The 23,739-nt window shown below is 36.5% G+C and overlaps 1 protein-coding gene and 2 long non-coding RNA genes across 6 annotated transcripts in view; 2 read left to right on the forward strand and 1 right to left on the reverse strand.

Annotated features, from left to right (window-relative positions):
* LOC147832231 (uncharacterized) overlaps window positions 1-23,739 on the forward strand; it is a 328,520-nt gene that overhangs the window by 58,775 nt on the left and 246,006 nt on the right. The window lies entirely within an intron of this gene.
* On the forward strand, window positions 1,822-7,738 carry LOC141379286 (uncharacterized). Its single transcript, XR_015518510.1, has 2 exons — window positions 1,822-3,319; window positions 4,033-7,738. It is a non-coding gene; the product is annotated as an uncharacterized LOC141379286 (long non-coding RNA).
* syndig1l (synapse differentiation inducing 1-like) overlaps window positions 5,068-23,739 on the reverse strand; it is a 45,862-nt gene continuing 27,190 nt past the window's right edge. The window contains exons 3-4 of one of the 2 annotated variants that reach the window (XM_087296923.1): window positions 17,260-17,397; window positions 5,068-8,325 (exon numbers count right to left, since the gene is read on the reverse strand). In XM_087296923.1, the coding sequence (XP_087153049.1) occupies window positions 8,167-8,325; window positions 17,260-17,397 (297 nt within the window). In that variant the 3' untranslated portion in view covers window positions 5,068-8,166. The remainder of the gene's footprint in view (window positions 8,326-17,259; window positions 17,398-23,739) is intronic. The other variant, NM_001044781.1, reaches the window with a different exon arrangement.

Raw genomic sequence — 23,739 nt, forward strand, 5'->3', positions numbered from 1 at the left:
CTCGCCAGTAACTTATTTAATGTATGTTCCTGTAGGAAAAATTTTTAAATAATTGGAAATCGGGCGACCGAAATAATCAAACCCTTGGGAATAACTGTGGTCGGAACCAAAGTTTACAGGTCTGTGTTCTCTGAACTGCTATCAAGCAATGGACGTCTTAATTCTGATTGCTTGCCGCCGAACCGCGTCATAGCTCATTACCATAAAGTTGACTTCATTTCAACTCTCCTCGACGCTCACGCCGGCGAAGACGCGCCGCGCTGCTCCTCGCCGCTGGCTCTCATTGAAAATGAATGACTTCCGGCTACTTTGACGCTCTCGCCGCTTTCGGTGTGAACGTACGGTAAGGAAGTGGCTGACACAGAGGGATCCATTTGCAGTATGTTTATTAAACACAGTTTATTAATAACAAGCACACAGATGTAATGCGTGTGCGAACTCACATCAAACACAGTTGTATTAAATCGAAGGGCTATCGGCAGGTAAACACAGGATGAGTATACAGGCATGGGTCAGAGACAGGTGGCGAATATCAAGGTCGGTGTTCAGGCTAGAGTTCAGGGCAGGCGGCGTGGATCAGAGTCAGTATTCAGGCAGAGGTACAAGGCAAGCGGCAGGCAGGACGAGGTCGATAATCAAGGCAGGGTAAGCAACGGGAAAGCAGGCAATGTAGAGGAACGCTCAGTAGTGTTAGCCAGGGCAGAACAAGACTTCGCAATGAAAGTGTGTGTGTGTGTGTGCTGCTTATATGTAAGCGTGGGTGATCAACTCGATGAGCTGCAGGTGTGCATGCTATCAGTGTAAGTGGATGACGTAATGGTTAGAAGTCCGGTGATGATGACCTCTGCTGGCCAGCAAGGGGAATGACTGGGACCGAGTCGGTGACAATATGACTCTCATGAGCTTTAATGACTGCATCCATACATCTCTGCAATGACTGGAATAACTTTTTAATAAAGTCATATGGAATGTAAAAAGAAAGCACTCTTGCAGGACTCCCAGAGTTCATCAAGATTCTTTGGATTCATCTTTATTGCCTCCTCCTCCATCTTACCCCAGACATGCTCAGTTATGTTCATGTCTGGTGACTGGGCTGGCCAATCCTGGAGCACCTTGACCTTCTATGCTTTCAGGAACTTTGATGTAGAGGCTGAAGTTTGAAGAGCTTATCCTGCTGAAGAATTTGCCTTCTCTTTTGGTTTGTATTGTAATGAGTAGCATAAATGTCTTGATACCTCAGGCTTTTGATGTTGCCATGCACTCTGCAGATCTCTCGCACGCCGCCATACTAAACATAACCCCAAACAATGATTTTTCCTTCACCACACTTGACTGATTTCTGTGAGAATCTTGGGTCCATGTGGGTTCTAATTGGTCTTTTGCAGCATTTGTGATGTTTGGGATGCAGTTCAACAGACGATTCATCAGGAAAATCGACCTTCTGCCACTTTTCCAAATGATCATCTAAAAGTCAAATTATTATTTGTTTCTCTTACAACTAGAATTGACGACAAGACTTTTGTCAGATAGTGCAGGTGTTATGAGATTGTAAGATGCATTCCTCCATTATGTCCTCCACAAAAGGATTCTGTTGCAGTTAATATATGAATAAGAGGGGAAGGAAAAGTGTGAATCTCCATGCTCACACCTCCATACACACCTCTGCTAAGCTCCAACGTGACTCATCCGTCTGTTTGGTCTGACTAGCATTTTGTTCCTGACAAGAGAAATTCACACATAAAGACCACAGTGTTATCATCTATTTTCCCAAGAGGCAGAAACGCATCTAAGTAGCACAGTAATAACAACAAGATCTTTTTTGTCTCAAATCATTTATTTTACACAGCTGCATCATGTCTTTCATTTGCAATATTTACATCACCGCCGTCACACAAGCACATTCGGATCATGAACGAATGAAAACTCAAAAGAATTACAATACCAAGAAGAAAACATTGACAATCTTTATAAACACTTTTTTTTCCTCGTTCTCTCTTTCAATCTGTTCAAACGGAATCTGACAGATATCAATCTGCTCAATTTGTAGCGATAAGCCACACCAGATTAAAAACAGCATTTTCAGTGACCAAAACATAAGCATCTGGACTTTCTCGCAGTTTATTAAATTGCACATTTAATCTCTCCATTGGTTCAGTGTAGGTCACAGCGAGTGCATAAAATGAATGTCTGAAAAGGACTAGTCACTATGGAAACGTAAAATAGGGAGAAAAAGGGCCAGACTGATACACAACCAAAGGAAAGGCTGACACTGTTCATTTAGAAATTAATGACGCAAACACATGAGCAAAAACAGCTACATATCATGTTAAATCAGTTCAGACCTTGATGCTAAAGCTATTTTCATTCCGGCAAATTTGAGCAAGCACCCTGTTTTGTCATCTGCAACCGATATTTTAATTTTATTTATGCTGCACTTGAAAGATTAGCTCAGTTAAGCTTCAGTGGCTGCAAAGTAGCATAGGGTGTTATTTGTAAAAACCATTCTGTTTTGCTATTTCCAGCTATGCTCTGGAGAGCAGGCGCTTCCTTGGAAAAAGCCATTATGGGAAGCTAATTGTGAACCGTAAATGTCAGGTATGACTAATGCATGACCTGTGCTGAGAGACTGCAAGTGTCCCATGTTGGCTTTCAACGCTCTGGTGGTTGCAGTGGAAATGCATTTGCTAAAGACCCAAACCAAAAACCAGCAGGTCTTGAGTGTGTGTTGCTGTCTGTGCATCACAGGCTTTGAGAAAGAAAGCAGCAGAGCTTTGCGTTTAGCCATCCAGGCATCAGTCATTCCTGTTGTGCTACATACTGAATGCAGCTGGGGTTTGTTTGCATTAAAGTCTGCGAACATATATAGTAATTGAATTAGTTTTTATTATTTCTAAGTCAATTCTCATTCCATACACTAAACGTTAAGTGAAATTAGTTCATAATGCACAAATATGAATAGTGAATTAACAGTAAAATCCTCAACTGAACCCTCGTTTTTTATTTCAGCTCATTCTTGTCTCATAAAAATGGTTCAGGGAATGCATTTGCACCAGTGTGGTCTTTCAAAGCTCTGGTAATGTGTAAATCTGTAGACCTTGAACAAAGCACCACACCAATAGAAACCTTCCTCTTGTAGAAATTTTTTCCCTGACCTCTAAACTTGCATTAGAGATTATATATTTTTAATTGGTGCTATTTTTTATTGTACATGGTGGGCCATTTATATAGATACACCTTAATAAAATGGGAATAGTTGGTGGTATTATCGTCCTGTTTGTGGCACATTAGTATATGTGATGGGGCAAACTTTTCAAGATGGGTGGTGACCATGTTGGCCATTTTGAAATCTGCCATCTTGGATCCAACTTTTGTTTTTTCAATAGGAAGAGGGTCGTTTGACACATTATTGGGAATTTCACAAGAAAAACAATGGTGTGCTTGGTTTTAACGTAACTTTATTCTTTCATGAGTTATAGAGTCATTGTCAATGCAAACCTCTTCTCCCACACTGATAGCAACACCGCAGGAGAAATGTCAGCACAGGCTTCCAGTATCCTTGGTTTCAGGTGCTGCACATCTTGTCTTCACATCATAGACAACAAAGATAGTGGGGCCATTCTTCATCAATGGAAACCTCAAGACCACGGGATATTTGGAATTGCTACATGATGATGTGTTTCATGGTGATGTGAAGATGTGCAACACCTGAAACTTCGGATACTGGAAGCCTGTGCTGGCATTTCTCCTGCCGTGTTGCTATCAGTGTAAGAGTGGGAGAAGAGGGTTGCATTGACAATCCAACACAATGGGCAGCACATTGAACACATTTTATAAGTGGTCAGAAACTTGTAAAAACCAAGCACACCATTATTTTTCTTGTAACATTCCCAATAAGTTTGATGTGTCAAATGATTCTCTTCCAATTGAAAAAACAAAAGTTGGATCCAAGATGGCTGACTTCAAAATAGCCACCATGGTCACCACCCATTTTGAAAAGTTTGCCCCTCACATATACTAATGTGCCACAAACAGGACGTTGATATCACCAACCATTCTCATTTTAATAAGGTTTATCCATATAAATGGCCCACCCTGTAGTATCCAGGTAGCACATCTCACACACTGAAATAGTTAATCAGTATACTATTCATGAAGTCCGAGTTGTTTCTTAAACTCGCCGTATGTATTCGCTCATTAATATGAAATTATAAAGCATAACCTTACACCAGTTCTCTGTTTTCACAATCCACATACCTTTCAGGTAATTATTATTTGCAGACTTCAAAAAAAGCACCTGTAACCTTAACGTCCGGTGAGTTCAGCTGTTGTGTTTTTTTATTTATCCCCTGGAGCAGGGCTAAAATATATAATTGAAGAAAAAAAATATCTTAGGAAGTACATTTCTCAAAGGGATCTCAAGAGCTTTTACAACTGGCTTTTTGTTTCAAAGTCTGGTGCTTATTTGTCTTCCTTAGCAGAGTTTGTTTGGCATATGTGAAAATGGTTGGCACCTACGATTTAATTGATAACATTATGAGTATAAGATCATATAAGATTTCAACAAGTCAGTCAGTTAAAAAACAAAAAATAAAAACATCTGGTGCAGTTTGCTTGTGATGAGAAAGCCAGTGGAACAATGAACCAGGTTTTAATCAAAGTGTATTGTGAGTTATAACGTACACTGTGTTAAAATGTTTATGTAATGCATCTCAGAATGACTCAGTTTAATCTGGAGCAAGAACTAATCTTAATTGTGGACATCCTATAGACTGAATGAGTTTTATAATTTGCAAACTGTAAATGGTACCCCTATCCCATCTTTATCCCTAAACCCAACCCTCAAAGTAAACAATCTGCATTTTTCACATTTTCAAAATACTCAATTCTGTATGATTTATGAGCCTTATATCCTCACAAGATTAAACCTTAGTGGTTAGTATAGCTGTACTTGTAAGGACGTTTGGTCCCCACAACATGAAAATACAAGGTACACACACACACACACACTCATACAAAAAAAGAAAGCCACAATAAACGCATATAGACAGTTGTCTATACATTCTGATGGATGATTGGTATGCAGACAGGTTTTATTCTGACCCATGAGATGAGTGTTTACCTGCACATAACAACTGGATCATTTAGAAACACTGCTTTGGTGAACCAAACCAAGATGAAGTTACTACATCGTGACAGTTTTATTCCCTTCTTCAAATCAAAGTAAATTGTACAGGAAAAAAAAAAAAAACATCCATAGTTTTGTCCTCAAGGATCATCAAGACGCACCAAGCCATCAATCAATAACAGCATCCACCTGACTGGCGAAACTGTTCAGTATATTGATATCCAAAATGATAAGAGTGCACTGATTAGTTTAAATATCTGTAGCAGTCCTAGTGTAGATATTCCTTTGTGAATGAAGAATTCTGAATATTATTCCTTGCTCATCTAGACAGTTAAATTCCTCACACGCAGATGCAGAATGCATATGTGCTCGTTTGTAATCGCCTGTAGTCCTTTTATTGTGATGAATCACAGGTTCTGACTGAGACGCAGCTGACGTGAGGAGACAACAGTCTGCTTTTCTTGCGGCTAGTTCTTCAACTCTAGTTTAGTGTGTCATGGTTTTAAGAATAAAATTACAGGTGTTGATGCTATCTGACTGCGTACTGTCAAACTCATAAGGCTTGTCTAATGGAGGTTGGAGGGTAATTGGAGGGTATCTTAACTTTGAGAAGTTACTTATGGTGTTTTTTTAAAAATGTTTTGTTCTGCAAATAGTCTTAAATGGAAAGATTTGGTTTGAATTTGGAGTTAACATACCCTCAGACTATCAAAGATGTGACTTTCTTCAAATAAGACTTTTTAGCTGAAACCATGATCTTTGGTGATTTATAAAACGCAATTTAATGGCTGGTGGCACTTTGACAATCAAAAAAACAGGCCGGCAAATCTTACTAATACCTGTTGTTCCTAGGGTTGGGCTGATAAACAATATTATATTAAATCGCGATAATATTTGACAATAACAATGACAAGCTCAGGACTTTTTTTTACTCTATATTGATCTAGGAGCCAATCAAACACCAGAAATGTGCTACAATGGGAATCTAGAAGTGTGTTGATGTTAGAGATGTACAGAATTTTCAGCCACCGAAAATTTATCAGCCGAAAATATGTTATGCCATTTAATGGACCCTCTAATTTTTTTGGCTTCAGTCGTTGTTGGGATAATCTTTTAAACCTGGAAACATTAACAACTGATATTGAAATATGTATATCGTTATCGTTCACCATGGAAAATAATTATCGAGATCGCAATTTTGCCACAGTTCCTGATGATACATTCATTTATTATGAAGGATTGGCAAAATGATCGGTCTTTGCAAAAGACTGAACATTATTATATCTTATCCACAGACTCAACAAGCAGTCCTAAACATAATTCCTGGAGGTGTCTTGAGAACCCTCATTTCAGCTAAGAATCTTCTTTAATCTTCTACTAAAGAGCATCTTGGATAGCCTTAGAGTGAGTAAATTATCAGCAAATTAAAATTTACATCCCTTTGACAAAAAGCTAAGAACATTCTGTAATTTCTTGGGGGAATATCAAAAACAAACTTTTGGAAAAGGAAGAAAATAGTACATTGTACTTGAATGTTTTGTCAATCTGGCCCCCAAAAGGCTTCACCCTGAAAATGTGTGTATTCAATACAGCTGGGTATTCCAAATAGCCACGGGAAGCAATTAGGAGTGTATACACAATTGGCTATTCCTACTTCACAATGTGGCCAATTTCATTTCTCCAAGTTTCCGACTGAGCACTCCATCAGAGGAATTCAAATCAAGCCCCGAATCACAACCTATAGCCGCCGGAGAAGCCATTGTTTTCATGTTTTGAAGTTCTTATGCGGATGACTACACCACATCCAGGCTTCATTGTTGTTGAAATAGAGCAGTCGACCTTTACCTCAACATCCCCTGTGTGTTCCTGTTCATGCCCGTGAGCTTACAGACATCCTATACATTATTAATCGATTCAATCTGAGGCCCTTTCACCTGAAAACAAAACCTGGCTTTTTGTTCAAACATCCATCTTAGGATCTGAAGAGAGCATATCATACATTTTTGAGCGTCTGTTATGCCAAGTCTGATTGATTTTTGTACTCGACTCATAAGAGACATTAAATGATGCATTTGGGGAGTAAAAGGACACGTCGCCATTTCATCCATGTTTGCGCAGTCATTTCATTTATATTCAGTTCAGACACCCGGGAGCAAAAGTTGATCTGGTAAAGTCAAGCAAATCTGCACCGATATAACATAAACACTTGCTGTCCTTGCGTCCCACACATTAACCTTGCTGCTTATGTTGGGTCAGAATGAAGTTTGGACTTTTAACAAAACAAAGGCAAAGCATATACAACTTAAAGCACCTAAAATCCAGGAATACAAAAGTAGGAATAACATATAGACTGTGTGTACAAGTAGTGATTAATTCAAGGTGGAACGCACAGTCTTGGAGAGTTTTTTCTTGTCCTGTAGATCCATATTGTGATCATTAGCATTTAGGTTTATGTATGACCTCCACATTTGCTTATAACATACAAAGCTGTGTTATTTCTCCAGCATAGGATGAAAACATTCTGTTCTTTTTAACAGAGCTCAAAGCCTGCAGTCGGTGTATTCACCAACGCTGGTTTAATTGGGCCACACGCACATACAGGGTTTACCGGACTAAGTAAGTAATGAGAGAGAGAGAAACAGAGAAACGGCTTGATTTCTCTTTCAGATTTGGAACGAAGCACAGTTGGGAAGAGAAAAACAAATCCAAGGGCACTTAGTCCCTTTTGATCCTTCTTGGTGTCCCTTGGAATACTTTCTCTTTTGGGTTCAGTTAATTGGATTGCTGATTTGTCTGAAGTTTATATTCTTCACCTGAACTGCTCTCAGACTTAGTTAAGTTTCATCCAGTGTGGTTTGACGCGAGGGTGAAGCGTACATGTATATATTATGACTGAGGCGATAAAGTGCCCAGTTCTTCTGCTTCATCCTTTTCTCTGACTGGACAGGCAGTCCACGGGGAGGGACGAGAATGAGACATTTGAAAAAAAATACGTGAACTGTAGTATGGTGGAGTTTTGCAATCCTCTCCTGAGCGGTCTGCTAAATGTGGCCTGGTTTGGACAGATACGCAATGAGGGCCACCACTACACCCACGTAGACCCCTGTCCCAATGGTGATGGAGAGAGCAGCCAGGAACAAGGCTCGTCTAGATGCGATGCTAGCTAATGGAAAGTCTCCCTTAGTCACGGCTTTGCTGGTCTGGAACAAAGAGAAGGAAGTGTGAGAAAGAAGCAAGATCAAAGGATACATTGACCTGTTTTCCATTCAAGGGTAAATTGCATTGAACTTTATAGTGCTTTCTTGATGCTGAGGGCGAAATGGAATATCAGATGTGTTGTTAGGCACATAGTGCTGAGCCACATCTCATGCTTTTACATTTTAAAAATCCATTCGACCTACTTTGAAGGGCAGTGTTACATAGGAAAGTACCTTACTTTTTAAATGTGTTAAAAATGCAAGCAACCTTTTAGGAAGCAATGTGAACCGTCATATTTCAGATACGCTGAATGCATCTAAGATGGAAAATTGGATACAACCAGTAAGCAGGATGTCTGGATCCTTAAAAAGTCTTAAAGTGTCTTTCATTTTCACAAATTTACAACCATAAATTGTCTTGCATATATGAGATGCAAATTAATTTTTTATTTCGTTTACTCAGATTTGATGTTTTAGTATATAGGCTACATTTATTTGCATACTGATTTATGTTGTGCTGGTAACTGACATGGAAAACTTTTCTTTGCTTACTGTCACAGCTAGAAAAAGCATACAGAAAACACTATTGTTCCAGCTTAATCACCATTTCTACATTTTAAAATATTTGTTATATTATATTAGTTGCCAAATAAAATGTATTCAAGCATGTATTAAAGAATTAGTGTGTGTAAATATTCAACACAAATGAAGATATTTTAAATATATTTTAGGAGAGCTCCCTCACCCTCCAAAGACGGTAATGTTCCAGAATCTTTCAAAATCCAGAAAAGGAACCAAAAACATAGTCAAATCATTCCATGTTGCTTTAGTGGTTCAACTGTAATCATATACAGTGCTTCCCACAGATTTGAAATATACTTGCGGTGATAGCCGGATTGAAACACACCTTTTACTCACAGCACATGACAATAAAGTGATTTTTAACAATATATGACACTATTATACACCGTTTATTTTCAATGGTTTGAAGTTTTAAAAAAGATTGTTGACATAAAAAAAGAAATCCACTATTTGTTTTACATTTATTCTATTCAGAAACCATGTGCACCCACTGGCAGGTAAAATCTGCTGCTGACATTTTGCACATTCGCTTTCACTTTTTTAAAGTTACTGCGTTTTTGCATTACTTTTATTAAAGACTGCTTTTTGCGTGGCTTAACTTAAACAATTAAAATAAAACTTTACTAAACACTCGGAGAAGACGAAATGACATCTAAACTCAAGCCACTTGGGCAAAGCCGAGCTCCAGCAAGGGGGAGCTTGAGCTCCAGCTCCTCCTTCCTTGCACTTCTTCTACAAGTGATGTCACTGGAGGTTGGGGTTAGGGGTGGGGTGGGTGTACGCATTGAAACAGCTTATAGGAGGAGGAGTTGGAGCTCAAGTGGCTCTGCAGCGAGCAGTGTCTCTCTAAACTGGCTGCAAAATATATGTACATCTTTAGAAATGGTCAATCAATTCATTTGCCTTATTTAAATCTACACCTTTTATTGTAATTATTACTTAATTGTTAATACATATTTTAGAGAATTGTCTTTTGTTTTGATTCATTTTCCTGTAATTTGTTTGTCATTTGCTGTATATGGTATTAATTTGATGGCAAATATACTACATATCCGCTTGTTAAGTCACGCGGAGCGGCATCCGGGTCCAAGCTCTCTATTCAACAGAATGAGGAGATTCATGAAATGGTAATATAAACGTTTACAAAGCGATTTAATACTTTCGAAAGTGACGATCGCAATACATATATGTCCGTGCCTAATATCTGATGGCCAGAAAGTGATTCATTGTTTTATAAATTGTTAAAATTTTGGTATTTGTTATGCGGCAAGCCCAGCGATTGTTGTGTACACTATGAATTTATATAAAATTAACTTTAATGTGTGATATGAATAAAAAGTGATCATAAACGAATGATTTCTCAACTCAAATGAATGGTGGCTTGGACCCGGAAACAGTATTACATACGTCACAAACACGTCACCACTTAACAAGCAGATTTCATACATATCTAAAATGCTTTGGCAATATTGTACTAAATAGTAAAAAGCAACCTGAACTTGAGCTTGAGAGAGAGAAAGATAGAGAGAGAGAGAGAGAGAGAGAGAGAGAGAGAGTGCAGCTATGTGCACATGGCTCCTAAATAGCATAATTGTTTTTTTTTTTTCAATAGCCTTTTTTTTTTTAACTTTAACCTATTGAAAAGAAACTGTGTAAAAAAGTGTCATAATAAATAAAAGTAGGGTTAAAATTCACATGATTTTTTGTGTCACAGTTAACCATTTATGTTGTTGTGCTGTTTCTGCTATTGTTGGTATTTTGCCTTGTATTGCTAGTATTTTGCCTTGTAGCGCTTTGAGTCTAAGAAAAGCGCATTACAAATAAAATGTATTATTATTATTATTATTATTATTATTATTATTATTATTATGCAGTCTTACCTGTATTATGTACAGTATGTTTTAAAAACAACATTTCTAAATATTCTAAACTTAATACAGTACTTTTTCTATGCTTATTTATTTTTTAAAGGTCTGTAGAGTTCCTGCCCATTGGGACCACTTTACATGTGTGCTTTTGTCATAATTATTATTAGCTTTGTCTCCGCTTGTTTCATTTTATAAACATTGCTAAAAACACCTCTGAGGTTTTTAGTCATGATCAGTGATGCAACAGGGACAGGAGAGAAAGCAGGATCCGGCGTTGCACAGACGCTCAGCTCGTCAACAGCTAACTTCACAATGTTTCTTTCTTGTTATATGGGCTGGTGTCAGGAGGGATGAGCTAAACATGATACAGAGATCAGACGAAAAAACATTTTGCACTGATGCCTCTGCTGCAATCCTCTTGACAAATAGCAACATGGTCGCTTTGTAGAGTAAAACATTCAGTCTTGTACTATTTCCACCTGAGGGCAGTTTCAAAAACGACACGTGATTTGAACTAGCAATAAATGGCATTATCTAACGTTTGCGTCTTCCATACAACCCAACACTGGAAATACGCTCTGCTGAGAGCTATTAAAGTCAAAAAAAAAGGAACATCTCACTGCCTTAATTTCTTTAATAGCGAGGCCTACGGAGCCCGATGTAATAGTTTAATCAATCCATTTCCCAGTTCAAATGAATAATTAAGTCTTACTATGATGCTCGTTTACCAAGAACATGGCTCAAGGGCTGCATGAATTTAATGGGGCAAATTTCTGTAGAAAGTGAAGATAAGTTAAAGCGACACTATTATACACAACGTTTTATTGCCCCACAGCATGATATGCGATGTGTATAAACACGCAAACATGCTTTGAACAGTCGCTTTGTGTGATTGTGTCGTGACCCTTCAGAGTCTGCTGTCTTTTTTTTTTTTCGTATCCTCTAGAGAAGTGGAAAGAGTTGGCAGTCACACATGGCTGTCGCTGCGGGATGTGTCTTGCTCCCTTTGTCACTGCATCTGACCCTGTAGTCTAGGGAAAACACTATTGATTTTCACTCCTACGCTTTGCGACAGTCAATAATGGGCTGTTTGGACACACCAGTGCTGGTACGCTAGCTGAGTTGCTATGTTAACATGTTTTTTTTGTTAAATTTAAGAGGCATCTTTTTTAACTGACCTTTCCAGTAAAGGTCTGTTTATACCAAGTAATATACTGATATAGTGATAAAGATCAAGCTTTGGAAAGCATTCTGAATGTAAATTGAAAGCAAGCAGAAAAAAAATAAATAAGGGTAATTACACAGTTATGGATTGTTAGAATCCAGATAATGAAACATCTGACAATAAAAGTGTATTGGGTGTTTGCTTAGAACTATGTCTAATGCTCTGGATGCTAATAGTTGTTATATTAATGTAGTTCTACTAATATAGTTATTACACATAAAACTGAGACAGAATAAATCCAGACTAAGGACTGTTAGGGTGAGATCAGATCTTTGGGTTGCACACTGGCTGCTGTTAGTCTCCTTGTGCATGCAAAAAACTGGATTATTACAATTAATAGCAAACATATTGTTTGAAAGTACATTCATTAGTTAATTTTCCTTCAGCTTAGTCCCGTTATTCATCAGGGGTCACCAAAGTGGAATGAACTGCCAACTTATCCAGCATATGTTCACTTATCCAGCATAGTTATCACAGCAGATGCCCTTCCAGCTACAACCCAGCACTAGGAAACACCAATACACTCTCACATTCACACACATACACTATGGCCAATTTAGTTTATTAAATTGACCTATACCGCATGTCTTTGGACTGTGGAGGGAGCCGGAGCACCTGGAGGAAACCCATGCTAGCACGGGGAGAACATGCAAACTCTACCAGAAGCCAACTGACTCAGCTGGGCCTCGAACCAGCGACTTTCTTGCTGTCAGGCGACAGTGCTAACCACTGAGCCACTGTGTCTTCTTTGTTTGGAAATGTAAACTTAAATTTCTTACTCAAGCAAACAATATAAATAATGTTTATTTAAATACAGTGCTATATATAGAAATCATGTAAACAACAAGTGAAGTCTCTGTTTTAATGTTTCAAATAATGTTTATGAATAAAATGTCAAAATCTGAATAAAACAATGTTCCATCATTTTAATTGCTTAAAAATTGTGGGCACACTTGATTTTAAGGCACAATTTTCACTATTACAAAACAGTATCTAAGACTTTTAAAGGGTTTGGAAAGAACTGTGTGTAGGTATAGTGTGACCACAGTCATATTGAAGTGATATAAACCCAGCAAGTCTTTTTAAAATTTTACTGATGTTAAAATAGGATCCAAATTCCAGTGATTTTGAGGTCTACCGCAACATGACATAGGAGTGTGGTTTTCCCTGCCCAACGAATTGATTGAGAATTGTGTCAACGAATTGACACATGTCCACAGACCATTTATTTTGCAAATAAACTGGGATTAAAATATTTGTAACAACTCTCTGTGATTTTTATAAGTTTTGTAAGTTTAAAACGTTTTAAACACAGCACGTTTGGAATAAAGACAGTAAATGTAATTCTTAACAGCTATAATCACCACGGCCGCATGGTGTTAGTAAATGCTAATTTATGTATGTGTCTGTACTGCAAATGGCATTTGTGTGAGACTCTTCATTTCAGAAAGGCTTGACTAAACTGCACCACAAACACATCAATAAAAAGTACATGCTATTTTTGACTAATGAGCTGGATTTCAGCTTCATTCGAGTCTGTCTCTGCCACTGTGCTGTTTATCTAACGTAACACCTAATAAGAAGCAGACATGCATGTGGGAATGGTAAGCAGGGAGAAGCAGCTCATTTGGATTTAAAGCCACAGGCTACAAAAACAGCTACAATGTATTCAGCCGCCAACATGGGCAGATTCTAGAGGCTATAATAAATAATCTGATGGGTATTTGAGCTGAAACTTTACAGACAGATTCTGGACACATCTAAGACTTATCTTAAATCTAGTAAAAGAGGTAAAATAAGTGCCCTTTAAGTCAATAAAGTATTAATTTATAGCACTTGAGGTAATTCAGGCATTGGACATTATTAAAGAAGTAGAATAAGTACTAATAAACAATATATTGATAATAGTACTTTAATAAGCCAATATTTAATTTTTAGTGGGAACTTTTTCTGAAGTATTAGTGTTACCAAAATGTCTAGCTGACAAATGGGTAAAAGCAAGTAGATTGAATGATAGTGTAAAATAAGGTTTTAAAATTGACAATTAAATGTTAGTAAATATTGCCAAAAACGAATAATATGGCATTGTTATATTGTTAAAAGGTTTAAATGCATTTTAACCAATTTTTAACTATATAGTAGTTCTTACAAAGTGATGGATGTAAAAATCCATCAAATTCAAAGCGGTTACTTAAAATATGTTTATTAAAAAAGAGGGAAATTTCTATTTAATTCAAAGTGCTTTGTTAGTAATAAGATGCAGCGAACGTCATTTTCTCTTTCTGCTGGAGTGAGACAGAGGTGGATGTTGAAGGAGTCGAAAGCAAATGGTTGGAGACATTCCTCATGAACATTCAACCCTATGCCGCAGGGAAAGTGAGAAAATCCATTCAGGATGTTCTCGGAGGAATATTTCCAGCCAGGAGACAGGGCAAAAACATTCACATATCCACCAGATCTCATTTCCATCCTCCACACACATGCACACACACTGAGGAGTGAAGCTTTGTTCTGGACAACTTCACTTCTCTGAACAGCACCAACACCATCATCATCACAATTACTCTTAGAGAATTCACTTAACTCCTGACAAAATAATTTACTCTTGATAGTGTCTGCCACAAACTAAACTGAAAATAAGAATGATAAGGCTCATTTGGAGGTAAAAAAGGAAAATTAGGGAAAAAAAAGGAAAAATAGATGCATTTTGTGGCAGAAAAAAGACGATGCGTCAGAGGACCTGTTTACAGCTTGTCTTAAAATGCATTTTGTTAATCAGATTTACAGTAAATGAACAGAGACGCTTCTCAGTTTACATTTACTTCTTTCTCTTTTGGCCACTTTCAACCACCTTTAAAATAAGCGAGGGTCTATAGGCATGTGTGAATGTTGAATTTTCTGAACTTTTAATGTAAATTAAAAAGTAAAGCCCCTTTTAAATTATAATATTTTAATTCTGCTCAGTTTTACTGTTAAGTGAATGCTAAAGCAGTGAAATCTATTAAATATGCTTTATGAATAGGGCACGCATGAGTAATGGAGGTAAAAGTACTTCCTAATACAACTTCTCACACATACTTATTTAGCAGACGCTTTCATCCAAAGCGACTTACAAGTGAGGATCAAAGAGGCACTTCAAATCATCAGAGAGTAGCAGTATAAAAATACTGTGATAAGTCGAAGTTACTACCGTTTTAACATTTACAGTACATGGTTGTCTGCATTTGAACTCATAAAACATATTTTAGAACATTGCAAGTAATTATTGTCTTTAAATGTACTAATGAAATCATTAATTTGGAGAAGCATGATGGATAAGCATGCTCATCCCCATATTTTGCTCTGCATAAAATAAATCGCTAAAAAGCACATTAATTCACAAAGCTGTATTTCACCACAGAATTTCAAAAATTCATAGACGCTGAGAGAATGCATAAGAATGTAAAACATCTCTACTAACACTCTACTAAAGTAATTAATATTAGTTCATGTATTTACAGTATTTTCATGAACAATACATTATTAAAGTATATTATTCATGCTTGTTGACATTAGTAAAAGGCAATACAGTTGTTTGTTGTTAGTTCATGTAAACTTAATGCTTTAACTAAAGCTAACAAGCAGGGTGCGAATTAGAGGGGTTTTGGGGAAGTTGACCATCCAAATAATGCTTGATCACCCAGAAGGAGGTCTACACAACATGTATAGGGGGTCAGTCGGTAACACTATAATAAATAATATATTTTTATATTAAGCTTTAGCAAATAGTAAATTTATTATCTGTTAAGATAATGTTACGATTTAAGATCATTCAGAATGCATAAGTAAATGACTAATAAACTATTTTACATAACATTCATATATATCTTTTTATTTAGGCACATACTAATAGTTCATTTGTATGGTAATGCATTTTTTTATTAACTACATTAGTTTTGTGACCTAATCTAAAGTATTATTTATGCTTACTAAATACCTTATAAATGAAAATGAAAGGGTCAATCATATTCTAAACAGAATAATTTTTCTGATAAACGTCCGGTGAATTTTATATAGTTCCTTTTACAGCATCGATGTAAATTAATTAAAATACAATCAGTTAAATAGACTTTGGCATTCATTCAAACAGCATAAACTGTTCATGTTTTAGAGACATGGCAGTAAAAATGTAATTTAATTTAATTAATCTTATTTCAGACACAGTGAGAACAGCTTCTCTCCCATGTGCACGACAAAACTGAATAGTTTGTGCGACTGCCACAAGAGGGCGTATGCCGACATTCGTGTCCAAATGCCTTGTGCAGTGGAAAGGCGGCTTTAGCTTTTAAGCTACCTGAAAACATGCCGATTTAGTTTGATTCAGACATTTAGAACGAAACTTAAGAGACAGTTGTTGATTAAATTTATTGATGATTGCAAATATGTAAAGTAATCGTAATCTTGGCAAACATTTTAGAGAATTTTATGTTTCCTCATTCAGACAAAATGCCTGAGGATACTGCCCGTGAGGCATTTCAAAGATGGCTGCCGATTGAAATAACTTGCCTTAAAGGGACTTTGCTGTATGTTTCCCCTACATCAGTTATGTGAGATTCTGAGATTGTATTGATTCAACTATTCAGTTGAAGTGGAATTCTCTTTAGAGCATATGTGTGCACAGAAAAGACAACGGAAAATGATATGAAGGCCTACAGTTTATGTTACTGATCTAACGGTTGTGTGTTAGAATCAGGTCTGGTAAGAGAACATTAGCTTTTTGCATTTGTTTTCACCCTTCAAACCAAACCCTTGTAGATGGAAAGTTTAAAACTCATCTGATCAGCGTACATACAGTCAAGTCTGAAATTATTCATACCCCTGACAAATTTCTAATGTTGTTCAAATGCAAAAAAAAAAAAAAAAAGTGTGTTTGACTGTAAATTTAGCATCATCCACTTGATGGGTTCAATAAAAATGCATATTAATATCAGATGTAAACAGGGCCATAGCATCAACGCTATTCACAAACACCCCATCAGTGCATTTGTGTTTACATATTTATATCAGAGGAGTGGAGCGCATAATTGTGCGCATTATATAATAAGGCACCTGTTCTGTATTATTAGAAGGAGCTCATAGAGATCACAAACTCTCTTCTCTCGGGAGACTACAGGGGGGCACAGATGAGAAAGTGTCATTGCGTCTGTCTGCTCGTGTCGTGGCAGATATTTTCAGAGGCTTAATGGTTAGGCTGCGGATTTGGTTGGTGGGTTTTGCACTCACCCCCTGAGAGAAGTAGAAAGCAGCAATGCCCAGAGGCCAGAAGCAACAGAGCATGGAGAAGATAGCGAGACCCAGGTGATCACGAGGAGGGATGACGATGAAGTTGTCCTCGCTTTCACTGTCACTGGAGCAGTCCGTCTACAGGGGGATAGAAGAAGAATGATCATCACTTCAGTGTTGTAACAGGGTGTGCATTCATAGTGTTGGTTATATGATGCTTCTGAGTACAGTATAAAGTGGAATTTCTCCATCCTCATTTATACAACTTGAGAAAGCAATTAATGTTGCAAAGTTCAGAAATCTTTAATAATTATAAAAAGTTATAAAAATTATAAAATAGTAATATAAAAAATTACTGTTTACTGTTACTTACTATTAACACATTCTGATGTGCCATGCTTTAATTGTTTTGATGCTTGAAAACAACCAAAAATATTGCATCACGTATATCAGGAAAGTATTTGGTACTGTCATCTTTTATAGAAACAGTGTCTGTAAGGTAGTGACTATATGTCGTTGTCAGATTGTCGCTGATGTTTACGTGCAATTTGTTGAGTTTGTAAGAGGTGTGCATTTCTGGTGTTTGATGCCATGTAAATTTTCATCAGCACGTTGTGGATGAAGTGTTGGCAAAAACACTACTTGACCATTGTTGTGTGTTTGTTCAAACTTGACATTAATCTACACCTGCCTCAACACATACAAATGCATTCACATGACTTCATGTTTTCAGTGACTTTATTTTTTGTGTATTTACACTAGGGAAGAGACAGTTCACGAAAAAAAAAATGTTTAGTTCTTTTTGACATGGTTTGGTGTGTTGCTGATAACTGACATGCTTTGGGTTATAACTTTAAAGATTCCAGTGCAAGACGCAGCAGAAACTCAATACTTGGTCTTGTGTGCATTTCTCTTTCTGCTCACAAATACTTTTTTGAAATCAACATGTTCTGTTGCTGCAACATATAGGCAGAATGCATGTAACATAATGTATGTATACTCATATTTAACAGTAGGACAAGTCTGGGTAAGTGAAAGTACACATTCATGGTAGAATTTTTTGAAATGACATCTCAGGGGTTAGTGCATCGACAAACGGCACTCCGGTGCCCACGACGACCCGAGTTTGATTCTCGATCAACCCCCCCACTTCTGCTCCCCACATTTAACTGTCTATACTCTCAACTGTCTTATTAATTAAAGGTGAAAAACTGATATATATATATATATATATATATATATATATATATATATATATATATATATATATATATATATATATATATATATATATATATATATATATCTTTAAGACTGGAATTAGAATACACAGGTTTAAGAATATATTTTTTTAAATACTATAAACTGTAGATTATAATGCTATGTATTTTATGCTCCTGTTTTTTTCCAAATAAGTTTAATTGAAAACACAGATTGAGCACAAAGGCAAAGCAAATAGAAAGAAAAAAAGAAAAGGAAAAACATTATAAAAATCATAACAATAAATAATATAAAAACACCAACATAAGCCAACTTGTTTACAAAGACCTGTTTGAACAACAGAGTATGATGACAAATCATATTAAAACATTACAGAAAAGATGCATTATTCCACAAGGTTTTTTCAAGGTAACAGATAAAAGGATTTCAAGTTTTGTCAAATTGTTTAAGTTTTCTTTTCAAATAGTATCTGATTCGCTCCAAATGTAACATCTCCAAGCCACAGTTTACATGTAGGGGATTCCTTTTTTCCTTGAACAGTAGCAGGACATTCTTGGCAGTAGTTAAACAGTATGAGAGCAATTTATGTTATGTATTTGACAACAAATGTGTTTGATCCGAGAATTCCTGAATTAAAAGCATTGGATCCGGTTGTAATTGCAACTTCAACACCTCGGAAAGCACTTCAAAAATTCCATTCAATAAATCTGTATCTTAGAACAAAAATAAAACTGAGATAGATCTGCTCTGGTATTTCTAAACTGTGTTACAATAGGGGATTTTGTTTTACAATGTAAATAGAAAAAACAAAAGCCACAAACACAGAATAGCAATATAAACTGAACTGGCAATTTTGAACCGTCCCACCCGTAAGGGCGTCACACACCGGATGCGCCGATCAGCACATGACAGTTTAAAGTATCGCACACCAGACGCGCACATTGGCATGATATTTAAAATGAAACTAATCAGATTGTTCTCTGTGGCGCGGCAGAAATATGAACAGTATCCTGAGTCGTGGCTGGGCACCGTGGACAGCCGCTGACTTGTGGCGCCGGTGTGTATACCCAGATAGAAACCTATGTTTAGAATTCTGAAATGCATGGCACTGCATGGCGCGCCAGGCCCAGCCAGGCAAAAATGAAAAATGTTTGTGAGATAAAGTTGTATCTCATCTCTTGGCTGTTACAGTAATAACGTTCCTTGTGTTTCCAAAAAAGAGCATGACTGCAGAGCGAGTTTTTTCCACCGTGTCGCTGTCTATAATGGATCAGCTGATCGCCGCGGCCGTTTAACATCAGTGTCCGTGTCACTGTTGGCTGAACAGCGCCAGAACTGCACTGACCGTCAGAGCCAATCGCAACCTATTCTGATGAGCGCGTGATCAATCATAGGCATTCAAGAACTCACTCAGCAATGCTCAAAGGGCAAGCGGGATAATAGTTACATTAGTTTATTTTCTCTAAATGCTCATGTTGTTTTGTGTATGTACTTTAGTTTTGTTTGATGCATTCAAAAAGAGTGTTTTTATTGAGCAGGTCAATTTAAAGGTAAAGTAGCCTACATACAGTTGAAGTCAGAATTATTAGCCCCCTTTTGAATTTTTTTCTTTTTTAAATATTTCCCTAATGATGTTTAACAGAGCAAGGAAATTTTCACAGTATGTCTGATAGTATTTTGTCTTCTGGAAAAAGTCTTATTTGTTTTATATCAGCTAGAATAAAAGCAATTTTTTTATTTTTTAAACACCATTTTAGGGTCAAAATAATTAGTCTCTTTGAGATACATTTTTTGATAGTCTACAGAAAAAGGGTTTGGCTAATAATTCTGACTTCAACTATATATTTGACTGCTTGTATTAAAGTACACAATTTTATTATAAACAATATATAAATAGATTTATAAATTATTAACTTTAATACAAGAATTATAGTGTTGCTAAGTAAAATGTCAAGTTGTTTACGAAAAGTATCGTCATTGACACCAAGATATCAAATTTAACAGACTACCAGTGCAGGTATACACCCCTAGTGTATATACATATAAATTATTTGTGATAATAAACTACACATTATGTTCAAAAACCATGTTTTGGACAAACTTTTAGTGAACATGCACAGCATTTCCACAAGCGTTTGTGAATTTAGCATTGTTTGTCAATTCTCTCCTTTGATTCGAGTGATTCACTTGAGTAACTAAAAATAACACAGCCCAGTGAAGAGTGTGCCAAGAGGAAAGCTGTTAGGAAAATATTTCTGTACTGATTCACAGCAATAAGCTGCAATCATCAGTGGTGAAGGATAGCTCTGCCGCCGGGGTTTTATCTGCAAAAATAATAGGCCTACCTCTCTATAAAATAACATGAGATGTTAGATTGCATTTCTCTGTAAGGAGGCGGTGAAGTGGCTTGTGCACAAGGAAATTGTCATGTTTTCAACTCTATGGTCTTGCACATTTTTGGACAAAAAGCAAAATGGGGTTTCGAATTGTTTGGGTACCAGAAAGTCTTATTATCTTGCTGTTAATGCAAAAGAAACCTGGCAAATACTAATATAATAAATCACTACACCTACACACTTTCACATTGCCTATATTCAAAAACCTTGGCATTACATAAATATATATAAATATTCCATTGGGCATTTGTTAGCTGATCTACTGTGCTGTGGACAAACAGTTTAGCTTTATACTTTATCATTGTGCATTAACTTTGAACGAATGAACTGCGTCAGTCGATGGCGTCATTTATGTGCATAGTTTTAGCACCCAATTCACTTGGCAAGGCTGGTGCCATTATCATGCAACTGTGCAAATGTGCCTACAAAATCAGTGCTGAAAGCAATTTGCACAATGCTTTGCCTTGCTAGGTTGGGGTGCTAGGATTTGGAGGATGCACCACATGTGCTGTTCTTTTCTGAATCTCTACAGCATCATTAGGATCGCACAGTATATTTAGATGTGCAGTATATTGATACCATTTCAGTTGTTTATCAGGTATTATTATGTGTTATTTATGAAACTGGTTGCACTGACTCTGGCAGGGAACCTGAACCAGCCAATGAGAGCAAGCATGCTTCACTAACCGGATGTTTCATGCTTTTATGAAACATTGGAGCCACAAACATGACAACAATGGAGTATAATTTGATATGATATGGCAACTGTAATTTTTATAATTAATTTTTCAAGAGAACATATGATGCTACTGTAGGTGTGCTAGCAGATGACATGATTTGTCTTCCATATTAGTTTTTTTCTGTTCTGTAAAGTCACATTTGATCACCTAGTTTCACACAGACAGGTGTGTTCTCAACAGCTGTTCTATCATCTTAGAAGTGTCTGTCATCTTAAAGTGTTTTATTAGCCTATGACTGTGAAAAAATCTTGACTTTTTTAGTTAAATTGTGATATACATTGTTATATTTTCTCTTTTTAAAAATTTTAATAATAAAATAATCAGTATCTGTTTTAACTTGTAATTTTAAAACTAGTTATAAAGATTTTCTAAAGCAATTCAAGTAAATATAACCACATATGGTATCCTATACTTTCTCATAACATTTTAGCATCTAAAAATTACAAACAAAAAACAAAGTAAGGCTTTTTTTAATCAGATATAAAATTAAACAAGTTATTTTGATTACCCCGTTGAGGAAGTGCTGTTTCTTGTATAACAAAAACACATATTCTTGTAAGTTTAAAATTATACATATGCCAAGTTTTTAGGTATTTAAGCAACATTTATATTTTTGTCAGAATATATTGTGCTCTAAAAGTTTGGTCCACATGCAGTGGCAGTTTAAGAAGTTTAGTGGAAACTCACATTGTGCACCATTGAGAGTAAAAAGGAAACATTTTCAGAACTTTCTGTTTTTTACAGATGAAGAATATGCCTGTTATGGAAACAAATTTCAACAATATGACAGCAAACTGCTTAAAACTATACATATTAACTATATCTACTTACTTTAATAAAATTCTTTAATATAAATCATGACTAATATTTAGAACAAGTTCTAGGTTATTTTTCATATATGCTCTTATAAAAAATGTATGTTGATATAAATGGTACAACCATATTGTTTCTAAAAAATTTGTACAAACTCAATATGCCACCCAACCCTACATGAAACTAACAGTAACTAGTATTTAGTATTTATTTATAGTCTAAGAGACAAAGTTATGATTACATGAATGTTCACTTTTTTTAAAGCTCATTCACCTAGATATTCAGCTCCTGCATTTTGTTAACATTAGGGCTGCATTATAGCGATATCGTGATCACCAGCGATTAAGCAGTTGTAGATCACTGGGGAACTACAATTCGGCCACTGAACCGAACTACAACTCCCAGAACTCTTTGCACTCATCACTCCTGCAACAGCTGACAGTTATTTTGACAGACACACACAGCTGAAACTCATGCTCATTGGTTATCTGGACTATTTAAACCACTCACTTTCTCATACACATTGCTGAGTCTTGTTTTACCCCGTGTAGCATTACAAAACATTTTTCCTTCTTTGTCTTGCCATGTTTTGCTTTTTGTCTTGTTTACCATTTTGATTCTTTGCCACCTAGCCTGACCATTTGTCTATAAAGTGTATAACTTCTTGGTTAAATGTGCTTGAAATCTTTCACAGTCATGCATCATAAAAACACATACAGTATAAGTTAAAATCTTTTGGTTTATTAAGGTTAAACTTTGCAATAACCCCAACCATTGCAGATCCAGCGATGTGACTATTGCAGATTCGCACGTTGTGCTATCGATACTAAATCAATACATTGTGCAGCCATAGCTAACGTGCTTAAAAAGAATCCTCTTGCAACAAAAAATAAATACCAACATCTTTCCATCAGTATCCTGCATGAAATCAGATGTCATCAAACCCTCCGAAAAATGAAATAAAAACATAATCTGAAAACTCCTAATCTCATCATCTCCGCATTGAACTGAAAGGTCTGCATTGAACTGAAAGGTATGAAATGTGTGCATTATGCTATTACTGATGTAAGCTGTATGTGAGTAATCTGCCAGCAGTGTCAAATGGTTAAGCCCCAGAGCCAAAGTCCCACAGCTTGGCCCCGGATAAGCCCACCTCTACCTCTCAGGTGCCTCTCCTGAATGAGGGTGGGTGGCAGATGCCGTCTCTGCCTGCCAGTTTTCTGACAGGTAATGACAGATTAATGGATGGTTTTATCCTTTCAGGGTGGCAGGAGGCACAGGAAGAAAAGCGTGTAATTTATGTTACCAAA

Source organism: Danio rerio, chromosome 20 (assembly GCF_052040795.2).
Source record: "Danio rerio strain M-AB ecotype USA chromosome 20, GRCz13ab, whole genome shotgun sequence".
NCBI lineage: Eukaryota > Metazoa > Chordata > Actinopteri > Cypriniformes > Danionidae > Danio > Danio rerio.